The sequence below is a fragment of the Podarcis muralis genome, chromosome W (genome assembly GCF_964188315.1).
Source record: "Podarcis muralis chromosome W, rPodMur119.hap1.1, whole genome shotgun sequence".
Classification (NCBI taxonomy): Eukaryota; Metazoa; Chordata; class Lepidosauria; order Squamata; family Lacertidae; genus Podarcis; species Podarcis muralis.
The window spans coordinates 7632832-7648373 of NC_135674.1; the positions used below are offsets into that span (position 1 = coordinate 7632832).

The 15542-nt window shown below is 48.2% G+C and overlaps 1 protein-coding gene across 1 annotated transcript; it reads right to left on the reverse strand.

The window, feature by feature from the left end:
• Positions 1 to 7496: 7496 nt before the first annotated feature.
• LOC144326455 (uncharacterized) lies at positions 7497 to 10105 on the reverse strand. Its single transcript, XM_077922999.1, has 4 exons — positions 10026 to 10105; positions 8636 to 8733; positions 8362 to 8530; positions 7497 to 8166 (listed from the first exon to the last, which is right to left on the reverse strand). Exons 1-4 carry the CDS (start codon positions 10103 to 10105, stop codon positions 7497 to 7499), a joined length of 1017 nt encoding a protein of 338 aa, XP_077779125.1.
• Positions 10106 to 15542: the final 5437 nt, after the last annotated feature.

A 15542-nucleotide genomic window follows, 5' to 3' on the forward strand; every position in this document is an offset into this window, starting at 1 on the left:
GAAAGAAGAATTTCCCAGGACGTTCACAGGCTGGATAAGTCTTTGTGAAGAGTGTAACTTGAAACCTTCCGACTGCGCATGTTCAGGAAGTTTGTCAGACGTGCTGGAAGAACTGAACTGAAAGGACGTGTTTACCTTTAGTGCTGTAATGTCAGAAATAAACATGATTTAAATAGACTTCTGACTACTTTTCTTTCCCCTGTGGAAGCAGGAGGAGGGGTGTGCATTTTACCCACGCTTGGGAAAATGTCGCCTATCAAAATCTCCCTGGTCTGTCCGAGATATCAGCCAGAGGAGGTTACCGGTAAGCAAGCTCCGAGGACAGTGAGAGGGGCCAGCCTCTATGGAGGGGGGCTTGCAAACCAACAAGTGGTAGCAGAGCCCGATGGTTGCCACAACAACAGCACGGCTGATGGCTGAGACTGTGAAGCACTGCTGAAGGCGGCTGAGCACCAGGTGGGAGACTTTTTTCCCCTGATAAGCAACGATCCACGGACCTCTGCGATGCTGATTTATGGCTGGATGGTGAACGCGAATTGAAAAGTCTTCGGTTCACTGAGAAAAAACCTCCTGTTTTGGATAAAACAGAGCTGAGAAGAAGCCGCATACTTCGCATTCCAGAGCTGATAAGAAGTTCCGTTGCTAAGCGACAGGTCGTGAGTACTTTTTGAGCTAAATTTATGAGCTGGTTAGCTTAAAAAGCAAAGAGAGAAAAGAAGCTTCAAAAGCGAAAGCAAGGCTGGGTTTTTCAGCGACGCTTGTTGTAAACAAACTGTTGGAAAGGGACTTTCCAAAGCAGCTTGCTGATTGCTGTTGGAATTGCAGCGAAGGCTTATTGTTTACAGACTCTCTGTGGAAGGGAAAATTCCAGGCAGCTGGGCTGACTGCCAGGTGCAAAGCAGCTAGTAAACAGGATATAGACTTTTGGATTTTTCAGCTTGTAGCTGCAGCTGCATCTTGGGATTAAAGATGGCTCTGTTCTCTCAGAAACTGAATAGCCAAAACTGGCTAGAATGGTCATTTGCAATGGAATTCTTGCTGGTGGGAGAGCAATTATGGGACTTAGTCCAAACCCCACAGTCTGTTGCTGTACAAGCACAGGGGGAGGAGGTTGCAGGTCAAAGTGAATTGAAGCAGCGTGTCATAAGAATTTTGGCGGAAAATGTGGACGCTTATCTTGAGCCAGTCCTAAAGGGTGCAGAAGAACCAAGGGTCGCTTGGGAATCACTCCGAAAAGCTTGTGAAGCTGGGGTGGGAAGCAAGGACCAAGAATTGGTTGCACCAAAGGGGGAGAGCCAAGATGAAGCTAGCCAAATTCTTGAGAGCTCATCGAAAGCTGGGAGGAGCTTTGAGCCACAACAGGGAAGTGAAGAGACTGTTGCTGCTGTTGCTGTTGATGATCCTGTTGTTGCTGCAATGGCTGTTGCTAATGGGGGGAGTGAAGCTCGGAAATCAAGCACCCCCACTTCTATTGCTACAGAGGAGAAAGCTGTAGCTCTGAACGCTGTTCGTCAGGAGACACCACATCAGGAGAAAGGAGCTAAAGGGAGCTCTGTAAAGCCTGAGGCCTCAAGCAAAGGTCGTACCCAGTCCCAGGCAAAACCAGATATGGCTTTGATGTCACTAAAAGCCACATCATCCGTGGATAACTCATTTATTGTAGACACAGGAGCGACGCAACACATGGCATCACGCCGGGAACTGTTTTCTACGTTTGAGAAGCAACGCTTCACTGTGAAACTGGCCAATGGTCAGGAAATGGAAGCAACCGGGATTGGAACTGTGTATCTAGAAAGCCTGAACTTGACTATAAACAATGTTTATTTTGTTCCAGGTTTAAAGTACAATCTGTTGAGTGTATCTCAAATCACTAAGAAGAAACTGGTGTTATCCTATGATGAGGACAGTTGCAAAATCTACAAAGATGGAGAGCTGTATCTTTCTGCCAGAGAGAAAGACGGACTGTATCTGTTAACTTTTGACGAAAGTGATTATAAAATGTGCACAGCACGTGAATCTAAAATGCTTTCTCTTGCAGGTATCTCAAAAGAAGACACGAGAGGAAAGGCAACAAAGATTAACAGTGTTTTTCAGCGAGTGTATGCTGATGTAATTGGTCCTCTAGCACCATCTAGAGGCAATGCAAAATACTATCTTGTATTTGTTGATCATTTTTCTCAATATGTATGGATTTACATGTTGCAGAATCCCAGAGAAACCTTAGAAAGGTTTAAGGAGTTTTGTGATAAGGTTAATAATAAAATCTATAGGTATCTGGGAATCTTATTCCAGAGCAATTTAGGGTGGGCAAATCATCGCACAAATGCCATAAAACAGGCAAAGTGCACCTCATCAGCAGTTGCCCGTTTTTATTATCAGAAAGGTAATCAATTTATTCCTGCGGCCAATCAGATATTTCAAACAAAAGTGCAATCCCAGATATTCTATGGAATCCTGCTATGGGTCCAAGCATATAACAGTGATTTAAAAAAGATTCACTCCAGCTTTCTGAGGCGTATTCTTGGACTCCCAGCTGTGATCAAATATGAAACAATGTGTGCAGAAATAGGCATACACACAATGGAATATTGGGCCTGGTCCACCTCAATAAAGTACTGGTTACGCTGCCATTTTCGCTGCCCTCCATCAAGTCTGCTCGCTGATTTGCTCAAAGACTCCTATAAATCAAGATGGTATCAGTACCTCGAAAAAAAGATTGAATCTTTAGGCATCGAGCTGGAGCCCCTGTACAATTCTAATGAGCAATACATTTTCCATAATATCCTAACTAGACTAAAGGATGTCGAGAGACAAAATATTATGGCAGCTGTAAACAAAATTTGCTCCCCCATATTCTATGATTTAAATATCTTAGATAGCAGAGCCAATTATGTCACTAAATTAATAATCCCAGCCCAACGTAGGGCTTTTATGCTGGCCCGTTTGAATGTTTTTCCCTCAGCATTTGTCAGGGGAAGATATCAAAACATTCCCAGAAACAAGAGATTCTGCAGATGTTCTATGAATGTCCCGGACACTGTAGAGCATATTCTCTTTCATTGCCCATTGTACAGTACGCTCCGTCAACGCGTGCTGTCCCCTCTTTTGGGTGGTCTGGAACCCCAGCAAGGTGAATGTGTGGGATTCTGCCTATCCGATGTTGACCAAAGGGTAACGGCGGGGGTAGCCGAGTTTTTGGTAGCAGTCCTCCAAGGAGCAGGTTAACAAGGAAAACCACTGATTTTATATGTATATATATAAATATGTATGTAGCCAACTGCTACCTTTCTATATATATTTTAAGGCTTTTATATGCTATTTTTTCTTTTATGGTTTTATTTGCATAATGCCTAATAAAGGTTTGATAAGTAAGTAAGTAATAATGTTCATGATGCTAAAATTGATTTTCTTTTCACAGATGAGAAGCCAATTTTTCTTTCACAGGATTTTCAGGATTTCCTTGAGAAGCAAGGGATAGAGCACAAGGTTGCTGTTTCTGAAGCTGCATGGAACAAAACTGTGTGTGTAAAAGTGAACAAAGAGTTGCAGAATGGCATGAAGGCACAATTGCTGAGTTCACACTTGCCACATGAGTATTGGGCTGAATCTTTATCATGTTTTTGTTACACTTGGGTGAGAAAGGTTTCAAAAGGTATGCAATGTTCTCCTTTTGAGAGGCTATTTCGCAGAAAACCTTCTGTCTCACATTTTAAGGTTTTTGGATCTCAAATCAGAACGGAAACTCCAGATGGAATGAAGAATGCCAGAGGCATTTTTGTGGGTTATGAAAAGGGTCTCTACAGAGTAATTTTGTCTGAATCTGGTCAGGTGATTCTCACAAAATTTCTAGAAAGTGCTCCTGGACAGGAGAGAGTAATTTTTCACACATTTCCCACTGCTGATGATTCAGATGATGAATTTGATTATTCTGATTATAGTGATACTGAAAGTGACACAGAAAGCTCAGAGAGTTCTGTTGACACAGTCATTGAGAAAGGTTCACACACAAAAGCTAGATCTTCACAGGTTAAGGATGAACCACTGTTTACTATTGGAACTGGTTCTCCGAAAAGTCCTGAGACTGAACCAGTCAGCAAAGAGGATCAGCATCTCATACGCAGGTCTGAGAGAATCACAAAGGGCGTACCACCAAAGAGGTATTCTCAAGAGTTTGCTAGTTCAGCTGTTGCATGTATTACTGTTGTTGACAACTCAAGCCAGGTTAAGGGTATGTCTAAGTCAGAGACAAAGACACAACAGGGAGTTGCTAAGCATAATACTACTTTCCCTAACCAAGGTAATGCAGAAGCACTCATTCCTTGGAAAACAGACAACCAGAGAGTTACATTGGTGAAACCAGTGGTGGGTAGTTCCAAGGGTGGAACTGAAACAACAGGGGATTGTTATATGTATAACAATTGTTTGTTTTCTTCTCTGGATCAAGCTTTGTCCGCAGCTAACAATGATTCATATGGGGGAGGATGTCAGTATATGGAAACATCACGGCTGCAGACAGCCAGATTGTTGACATCACATGATGTGCCTATCTGTGGGAAAGAAGAATTTCCCAGGACGTTCACAGGCTGGATAAGTCTTTGTGAAGAGTGTAACTTGAAACCTTCCGACTGCGCATGTTCAGGAAGCTTGTCAGACATGCTGGAAGAACTGAACTGAAAGGACATGTTTTCCTTTAGTGCTGTAATGTCAGAAATAAACATGATTTAAATAGACTTCTGACTACTTTTCTTTCCCCTGTGGAAGCAGGAGGAGGGGTGTGCATTTTACCCACGCTTGGGAAAATGTCGCCTATCAAAATCTCCCTGGTCTGTCCGAGATATCAGCCAGAGGAGGTTAGCGGTAAGCAAGCTCCGAGGACAGTGAGAGGGGCCAGCCTCTATAGAGGGGGGCTTGCAAACTGACAGGCCCTAGGCAACATCCAGCGTAAATTAAACACCTTGTTGTTTTCATTTGACCATCTTGCTTTTGATTCAGACAGGTTTGCACCAGCAGACAAACATCTCCGCAAGTCCAAGGGCTTCGAGCTAACAACCTTTTTTATCAACAGCTTCCGAATCTGCAGCGGACCTGAAGTGGCGTGGCCTTGTGGCCCCTGACCACCTGGGGGCGGGGCTATGCTTTATTTCTACCCCTACAGGTCTCTTGTGAGTTCCAGTTCAGTGTGTACGATTCGTTCTCCAGCATGGTCTGGCATCATGGCCTGACCAGTCCGACTCCAAGCTTCCAGCTTCCTATGGGAGATGCCAGTAAAGCACCATCTGAGAGAGACGTAGTACCACCAAGTGCAGACCGGGAAGAAGTCGCTTCAGTCACTTGGGTGACATCAAGCCCTTGTTTCTGTTGGACAACATCAGCTCTCTTGAGCCTGAACAACCAGAGACATTTCCTAACTGACTGCTGCCATATATTTGCCCAACTTGCTGCTGACTCCATGCTGTTTCTTTTCATGCCATGCCTACTTTTGCCAATGAAGGCTTTGACAATCTGTGGAACTAGCTCACTAGCTGATCTCCTGATCTTCCATGACTCAAACACATCTTCACCTATGCTGTAATGTTTGCAACCTGCCTTATTTGCTACTATTGTTGTATGTAATGTATTCCCACTATTTTACAGCTCTGCAAAGTTCGCTCTGGTCCCTGCGTCATGGCCCTCTCTGCTTCTGATCAAATTCGGCTTTAACACCTTGCTCCCGGCATTATAAACTCCTCCAATTTGGAGTATGCCCGGCTTCACACACAGGGCACGGGTGGACTCGGGACCTACTCTTTGATAGACAGAAAAGGGGAGATGTAGGGATATCACGGAGTGGGGAGTGGGGTCCAGAGGGAGCACACCTCCCCACCAGCAGGCAGCCACAATCTGCCTGCATGCGTGACCCTGCGGTGTGGGGTACACCCCCTCCCAGACAAGCCACAGCTGTCTGGAACATCGTTCCCTCGGTCTAACCTTTTGCAGTCTCAGCAGTCTGCGGTGTCCTGTCTGTAACCTTTGTCCCTGAGACCTTTTGTCTCCTTCGTCATACACTGTGCAAGGGGAAAATGACGCTGTGGAAACAGGTGCCAAAATAACTTTGTACCACCCCACGATCTCGGGACGGAAGATGTGTAAAGGTCACAGCCCAAAATGTATTTGCCTGGCTTGCATATTTGTCTCAATAAAAGGAGGCTCCACAGGTCTAGCAAGCAGCTCGCTTCAGCCCACCTGTGCGCAGCTCACATGATGATCAACCCCAGTCTTGTGTCTTCCTTCAGCCCTGCCAGGAGGAAGGCCATGGTTGCGCACACCACTGTCCCCTGAAATAAACCCCAAAGCCAAGAGAACCCGCTGTGTCTGATTGAACTTGGAAATCGGCCTGGAAAGACAGGTTGTCCTGCCATAATGAAATGCCGTTGTACGTGCCTAAAAACTCCTGCCAAACCTCCAGATTGGCCTTAACCGCTTTCGATAAACGGACCCTGTGGTGGGGAGAGCATAAGCCTGCTGACAATCTCACCAAGCACCCACAAAAAGGGCGGCCCGGGGCTACAACCCGGCAAGCAAAGTTAAGGTGATCTAGGAGTGACTGGATTTGTCTGAGTGTAACCTTCCTAAGGGGCAAAAGCTGTACAATGAATTCCCTAAGCGCAGTCAATTTCTCCCTGGGTAGGCGAGATGTTTGGGCTATGGTATCAAGTTCAATGCCTAAGTATGTCATGGTTGTGACTGGACTGTCTTGTCATTCGCTAACGGCACGCCTAGCTCCTGCGCCAGTGAAGTAAATGCATGGAGTAAGGCTGTACAGTCGGGCGCATTACTGGCCACCAAAATAAAGTCGTCCAAATAATGCCCCACCCCCTCCAAACCTGTCCTAAAGCGGAGGGCCCAGTCCAGAAAGGTGCTAAATGTCTCAAAGGTTGCGCAAGCCACCGAGCAACCCATGGGCATATTCTTATCGATGAAATACGCCCCCTCAAACTTAAAATCCAGCCAACGGAAGTCTTCCGGATGAACTGGAAGGAGGCGAAAGGCCGACTCGATGACACACTTTGCTAGCATAGCTCCCCTCCCGAATTTGCGAACAAGCTTTACCGCTTGATCGAAGGAGGCATACTTAACAGAGCATAGCTCTTGCGGAATTGAATCATTGACCGAACTACCCTTAGGATAGGAAAGGTTGTGTATCATGCGGTATTCACCCGGGGCCTTCTTGGGAACAATACCTAAAGGTGAGATGTGCAAACCCTCAAAAGGAGGCTCCAGCTACTCTACCAGCGGCAATTTCCTTGTGTATTTTCTTCCTAGCCACTTCTGACATGTCTTTAACTGACTTCTGATTAGGTGGGTTTTTAGAGTTAGGTGTGACTGAGACAGGAATTCTGAAGCCTAGGGAAAACCCCTCCCAAAGGTACCTAGCAGCTTGCCTATTTGGGTATAAGTCAAGGAGGCCTTTCAATGGATGGAGTTTAATTGGAGAGAAGGCCAAACTGAAATTGGTGTCAATAACGGCTCCCAGTTGCGCCCTGGGAGGGACCGGGGGCACCACGGTTACCTTGGTGGAAGTGCCCCCTGCCACCCCGAAAGGGCTGCTTACCTTTGAAGCATGCTGAGGCCGGGTGGTTACCCAGACATTTCTCGCACTCGTGCAAGTACTTACAAGTTGGCCGTAAGCATGTACCTCTGCTATATTCCCAGCATTGCCGACACTTTTTTAGCTCGGCTTTCCCAGATTTTTGAGGGTCCTGTGGCTTCTTCTCCATGTAAGGGCCCACGTGCTCCATCCAATAATTCTGATCGCGCAGATCCCATCGGGTAGTTGGCAGTAAAGAAGCATTTCTGCAGAAATCTTCCTCATACGTTAAGGCCGCCTCCTCCCCCGGCAAGGCAAAGGCCCTCCTAACGTGCGCCATGTATGCCACGAGATGCATACTGCGTTTAGGATAAAACACACTAATTACCCCCATGTAAACCTGGAACCCGTCTAACCAGTTCTCAAAGTTACGCTCGGCCAGTGGTGTCTTATACCTGCGCCTACCGTATGTCCGCTTCTTTTCCCCCTTCCCCAACACCTTAGCTGGAGGTAGTAGAGTGAATATGTCTATGTGGTCTCCATTAAGGATCTTTGCCCTTTTCCTTTTGGATAAGTGGTTTCCTAATATAAAGTCGGTAGAAAGGTTAGTGGATGTTTTTACGTCCTCCACCAGCGCACCTCCTTTCCATTCCAGGGTCCCATTGAATGTTTTACGGTGGGAATTAACCCTCCTCTCATGTACCCACAAGGGGACCCCAGAAATATCTTCCCCAAGACCCCAGTAAGCCTCCATGGGGGCATCACTATCAGAATCTGAAGAGGATGTACCTGATTCCTCCGCGGTGTTGGAATGTTTGCTCTTCTTGGTCTTTGACATGTGTTTCTTCTTTGCCTTCCTTTTCCCTCCCTGTTGTTCGATGGCTGGAGGGGACTGTCCTGCGTTTTCTGGAGCTTCAGACTGTGGCTGGGCCTCCTCCTCCTCCGAGGATGAAGCTGACCCGCCTTCGGAGGGCGCAGTTTGAGAGGAGGGATCCTGAAAAACACTAGGGACAACTATCTCTTCCCACTGTGGGGCAGGGCGTTTGGACCTAGTGGAAGAGGACTTACCCACAGTGGCACTGGGTGTAGACTTTTTGCTGCGCATTGACTGCGAGCGCGTGTTGGGTCGCTTACTTGTACTGCTGCCAGGCTGTGCGCTACTCAGGCTAGAGGTGGAGGCCGAAGTACCTGGTTGTTCCAGCACACTAGGTGGCGTGTCTGGAATACAGTCCTGAGAACTTAAAATTGGCAAAGCCGACCCCGCAACCCTTGGCCTACACTGAAAATAGAAGGTTTCAAAAGCTGAGAAAAATTGAGCAAAAGCCTGAGGATTGCAAGGCATGGCTGAAATCTGGGGGCCAACTTGTGTGCCGAGCCCACTCCCATTGTTAGCGGATGCGTTAGCATTACCCCTGTTTGCCATATTAAAGCAGCTATTAATTGGCCCGAAGCCCAGACAAAACGCACTTGGAAACACTAAGCCCTAGATATAGCGCTAGGCGACCTAAGCACCTTATTTAACGTTACTCAGGAATGAATTGTGCGTTATTTAGGAATGAATTTAACAGGTCACCAGGTATCTAAGAATTTGAATACTGTATGAATTAATCAATCTCAGTAAATGCAAATTTAAAACATTGTATCAACAAATGCGCTGCTTGTTATATACCCAATCTAAGCCAGATAAAGTATTTCTGTTTTAGAGCACTGTATAAATTAATTAAACTCAGTAATTGACCACTGTATAAACTAATTAAACTCAGTAATTGACTTTTAATGAGGCGTCGTATCAAACAAATGCAATGTGTGTAATGTACTTAATCTCTGCCAGATAACGTATTTAAGGTTCAAGATTTATTTATTTATTTATTTATTTAGAATTAATTAAGCGCGGTAATTGTTAGTTTAATTATGAAACATTGCTTAATTAAAAATTGATTGACTTATTCCCTTCACTTGAATAAGCTATGGTTTCTAAAAGTATCAACTCTCCACACGCTTGCTGCCCTTTAAAAAGCCAGCCGCTTCTCTCTGCACCCAGCACTTTGTTACCAATCCTCCAGCAGCACTAAGCCTATGTTACAATAGCCAGCGATACAATGAAACGATCAGAGAGATACAATCCAGGCAAGCTGGAGAGTTTGAACTCTCTCTCAGCCTGGTAGCTAAGGGCAAGCTCGACTTGATACAAAATTACCGGGTAGTTTAAACAGCAAAATACAATTAACTGGCTGGGGAAAGGAATGAAGCCGCGGGTATAAACAACAAGGAAAATAGCTCCACTCAACCCACATGGGGGGGGGGGCGCTTGCCTCACTTAAGATGGTTACGATAATGTTACGATAATGAAGCAATGCTGCTGCAAAGTCCTAGCTTGGAATGTAAACATGATGGGAAAGTTGGGACTGCTGTGGGAACAGAGGGGCAGTCATTTCTCAGTGCGCAGCACCAGAATTACCTCAGAGTGTAATATGAGCTGTACAGGAAGTACAGGAGGAGTTTGTGAGTCGACTGCTGGAATTCGACGAGTGCAGTCATGTTTTCTGTAACGCTGCAAAGACAGAAATAAAAGCATGTAAATACGTTTCTGTCTATCTCTTTCCCCTGCGTGTTCTTCTCACGTTTGATAAGAATCGCCGATCGAGACCTTGCCTGCGTCTGCTGGGGAATGCAGCCAGGGAGGTCAACAGGGAACTCAAGCCAGATGCCTGGGACTGTTGCCAGCTTCTCATGAGAGGAGGGCTTGAATCCCAACATATGGTAGCACGGAGCCGATGGTTTTGATCCATGAAAGCAGCAGAAGAGGTTGATGGATCGTACTTCATCCTCTGCAAGGAGATAAAGGAGTTTGTGGTAGTGTGCGGATGGAAGCTACAAAAGAACGGCTGAAGACGTTTTTGCTGATAAGCCAGGAGCAACGGTACCTCAAGGTATGCTGAATTACAGGCTAAAAGTGTGAACGCAGATTGATTTATTCTCTGGTTCACGAAAGCTGCGTTTGGAAAAAACCAGCTCTGAAATAGAAGGCCTCATACTTCGAATTCTTGGGGTTGATAAGGACTGCTGCTCAAAGCCTGGAATGTCCAGTTGCTAAGCAACGAAACCACAGTAAAGTGGAAATTTACCAGCCAACACGGTAGTAAGACTGAGCACTGAGAGAGGCTGGAAAAACACTGGGAACACAACGTTTGTTTTGACTACTGTCTCACTGCTCTTGGAGGGACTTTCCAAAGCACAGCCAGTGTTTAGCTGCAAGTGCTACAGAGTAAACACAGCCAGCTATTGGATTTTAGCAGGCTCGAGAGTGAGAGCTGAAGCTTGAGATTGAGATGGCTTTGTTCTCTCAGAAGCTCCGAGAAGCTTGTGAAGCTGGAGTGAGAAGTAAGAGCCAAAGGAAAACTACCCCAAAAGGGGAGAGCCAAGATGATGCTGGCCAAATTCCTGAAAGCCTATCGAAAGCTGAGGAGAGCTTTGACCCCAGATGGGGGAGTGAAGGAACTGTTGCTGCTGTTGCTGTTGATGTTCCTGTTCATGCTGCAACGGATGTTGCTGACAGGGGGAGTGAGGCTCAGAGATGTAGCGCCCCCACTACCATTGCAAGGAAAGAGCAAGCTGAAGCTCTAAGCGTTGTTTGTTGTTACAATTGTGGCCAACCTGGGCATCTTCAACGGAACTGTAAGAGGCCACGTCAGCAGAAAGGAGCTAAGGGGAGCTCTGCAAAGCCTGAGGCGTCAGGCAAAAGTCGTACCAAGTCCCAGGTGAAACCTGCAATGGCTTTGATGGCACTAAAAGCCACACCAGAAGTGGAGAACTCTTTTGTTCTTGACACTGGAGCGACAGAACACATGACGTCACACAGAGATCTGTTTTCAACGGTTAAGAAGCAAAGCTTCACTGTGAAACAGGCCAATGGCCAGGAGCTGGAAGCGACCGGGTTTGGAACTGTGTATCTTGAGAGTCTGAACTTGACTATTAACAATGTGTATTTGGTTCCTGATTTAAAGTTCAATCTGCTGAGTGTTTCGCGGATCGCAAAGAAAGGACTAACTTTGTCCTATGATAGTGAAAGCTGCAAGATCTTCAAAGATGGAGAGCTGTATCTTTCTGCCAAAGAGAAAGATGGACTGTATTTGTTGACTTTTGATCAAAGTGATTACGTAAAATGTAATGCATCTGAATCTAACATGATTTCTCTTACAGGTATGGCGAACGACGTCAAGAAGGCGACAAGGGTCGACAGTGCATTTCAGCGAGTGTATGCTGATGTGATTGGTCCTCTAGCACCATCTAGAGGCAATGCAAGATATTATCTTGTGTGTGTGGATTATTTCACTCATTATGTATGGATATACACATTGAGGAAACCACAAGAAGCCTTAGAAAGGTTTAAAGAGTTTTGTGACAAGGTTAAAACTGTTCATGATGCTAACATTGATTGTCTTTTCACAGATGAAAAGCCAGTTTTTCTTTTACAGGATTTTCAGGATTTCGTGGATAAGAAAGGGATAAGGCACAGGACAGCTGTTTCTGCAGAAGCATGGAACAGAAGTGTCTGTGTACAAGTGAACAAAGAATTGCAAAATGGGATGAAGGCACAATTGCTGAGTTCACATTTGCCACATGAGTACTGGGCGGAGTCGATAATGTGTTTTTGTTACAGTTGGGTGAGAAACGTTTCAAAAGGTTTGGGATGTTCTCCTTTTGAAAAGTTGTTCCACAGAAAACCTTCTGTAGCCCATTTTAAGGTTTTCGGGTCCCAAGTCAGGACTGAAGCTCCAGGTGGAGTAAAGAATGCCAGAGGCATTTTTGTGGGTTATGAAAAGGGTCTCTACAGAGTAATTTTGTCTGGATCTGGTCAGGTGATTCTCACAAAATTTCTAGAGAGTGCTCCTGAACAGGAGAGAGAAATTGTTCACACATTTCCCACTGAGGACAATTCAGATGATGATGATGATTTTACTGATTACAGTGGTACTGAAAGTGACAGTGATAGCTCAAAGAGCTCAGTTGATACAGTAATTGAGAGGAAATCTCACACAATGGATAGACCTTCACAGGTGAAGGACGAACCACTGTTTACTATTGGAACTGGTTCTCCAAAGAGTCCTGAGACTGAACCAGTGAGCAGAGAGGATCAGCACCTCATACGTAGGTCTGAGAGAGTTACAAAGGGTGTACCACCCAAGAGGTATTCAAAAGAGTTTGCTAACTCAGCTGTTGCATGTGTTACTATTGTTGACAACTCAAGACAGGTTGAAGCTGTGTCTAAGTCAGAGACAAAGACACAACAGGGAGTTGCTAAGCGTAACACTACATTCCCTAGTCAAGGTAATGCAGATGCACTCATTCCTTGGAAGTCAGACAACCAGAGAGGTACACTGGGGAAACCAGTGGCGGGTAGTTCCAAGGGTGGAACTGAAACAACAGGGGAGTGTTATATGTATAACAACTGTTTGTTTTCTTCTCTGGATCAAGCTATGTTCGCAGCGCACATTGATTCTTATGGGGGAGTATGTTACAATAATGAAGCAATGCTGCTGCAAAGTCCTAGCTTGGAATGTAAACATGATGGGAATGTTGGGACTGCTGTGGGAACAGAGGGGCAGTCATTTCACAGTGCGCAGCACCGTAATTACCTCAGAGTGTAATATGAGCTGTACAGGAAGTACAGGAGGAGTTTGTGAGTCGACTGCTGGAATTCGACGAGTGCAGTCATGTTTTCTGTAACGCTGCAAAGACAGAAATAAAAGCATGTAAATACGTTTCTGTCTATCTCTTTCCCCTGCCTGGGGAGGCAGGAAAGAGCGGTGTGTTCTTCTCACGTTTGATAAGAATCGCCGAAAGAGACCTTGCCTGCGTCTGCTGGGGAATGCAGCCAGGGAGGTCAACAGGGAACTCAAGCCGGATGCCTGGGACTGTTGCCAGCTTCTCATGAGAGGAGGGCTTGAATCCCAACAACAATAGCCAGCGATACAATGAAACGATCAGAGAGATACAATCCAGGCAAGCTGGAGAGTTTGAACTCTCTCTCAGCCTGGTAGCTAAGGGCAAGCTCGACTTGATACAAAATTACCGGGTAGTTTAAACAGCAAAATACAGTGGTACCCCGCAAGACGAACGCCTCGCGAGACGAAAAACTCGCAAAACGAAACGTTTTTTCGTTTTCGAGTTGCCTCGCAAGACGAATTTCCCTATGGGCTTGCTTCGCAAAACGAAGCTTGCCCAGGGGACAGCGGGTCTTCTCTTTTGAAGCAAGGGGCGGCGGGGAGAAGCGATCTTCTCCCCGCAGCCCCAGGTCCGGGGACAGCGGGAAGCGCTTCCCGCTGCCCCCGGACCTCTTTTGAAGCAAGGGGCTGCGGGGAGATCGCTTCTCCCCACCGCCCCTTGCTTCAAAAGAGGTCCGGGGACAGCGGGAAGCGCTTCGCGCTGCCCCCGGACCTCTTTTGAAGCAAGGGTTTGCGGGGAAAAGCGATCTCCCCGCAGCCCCTTGCTTCAAAAGAGGTCCGGGGGCAGCGGGAAGCGCAGCGCTTCTTCCCCGCTGCCCCCGGACCTCTTTTGAAGCAAGGGGCTGCGGGGAGATCGCTTCTCCCGGTGCTCCGAAGCCGGGCGGGGGGGGAGGGAACACCTGCCCCAGCCGCCCCGCTTCGGAACGCTGCCCCGAAGCGGGGCGGGGGGGCGGGAACACCTGCCCCAGCCGCCCCGCTTCGGAACGCTGCTCCGAAGCGGGGCGGGGGGGCGGGAACACCTGCCCCAGCCGCCCCGCTTCGGAACGCTGCCCCGAAGCGGGGCGGGGGGGCGGGAACACCTGCCCCAGCCGCCCCGCTTCGGAACGCTGCCCCGAAGCGGGGCGGGGGGGCGGGAACACCTGCCCCAGCCGCCCCGCTTCGGAACGCTGCCCCGAAGCGGGGCGGGGGGGCGGGAACACCTGCCCCAGCCGCCCCGCTTCGGAACGCTGCCCCGAAGCGGGGCGGGGGGGCGGGAACACCTGCCCCAGCCGCCCCGCTTCGGAACGCTGCCCCGAAGCGGGGCGGGAACACCTGCCCCAGCCGCCCTGCTTCGGAACGCTGCCCCGAAGCGGGGCGGGGGGGCGGGAACACCTGCCCCAGCCGCCCCGCTTCGGAACGCTGCCCCGAAGCGGGGCGGGTGGGCGGGAACACCTGCCCCAGCCGCCCCGCTTCGGAACGCTGCTCCGAAGCGGGGCGGGGGGGCGGGAACCTCTCACCCCGCCGCCGGGCATCGGAACGAGGTCCTGGACCTCTTCTGAAGGCAGGCGGGGGCAAAAGTCTTTGCTCCCCCCGCCTGCCTTCCCGGGACAGCGGAGACTTCTCCGCTGCCCCGGGCGATCTTAAAATGCTGGCGGGCGGGAGCGAAGCGTTCGCTGCCGACCCCCAGCATTTTAAAATCTCCTCGGGGCAGCGGAGACTTCGTTCCCGCCCGCCAGCATTTTAAAATCGCCCCGGGACAGCAGGGGCTTTTAAAATGCTGGCGGTCGGCAGCAAAGCCCTCCTGTCCCCGGAGCTTGCGGGGCGGGAGGTGGGAAGAAGGGCTTTTCTTCCCACCGCCAGCCTTCAGAACAGCCTTCTGAAGGCTGGCAGTGGGAAGAAAAGCCCTTGTCCCCCCCCCCCCCCAGCCTTCAGAAGAGGTCGGGGGACAAACTGTCCCCGGACCTGGTCTGAAGGCGGTTTCCCTAGGAACGCATTAATTGATTTTCAATGCATTCCTATGGGAAACCGTGCATCGCAAGACGAAAAAACCGCAAGACGAAGAGACTTGCGGAACGAATTAATTTCGTCTTGTGAGGCACCACTGTACAATTAACTGGCTGGGGAAAGGAATGAAGCTGCGAGTATAAACAACAAGGAAAATAGCTCCACTCAACCACATGGGGGGGGGGCGCTTGCCTCACTTAAGATGGTGGCAGCCCCCACCCACGTGGTCCCTCTAAAATGGCGACGGCAAGAAGCGGTAACCCTGG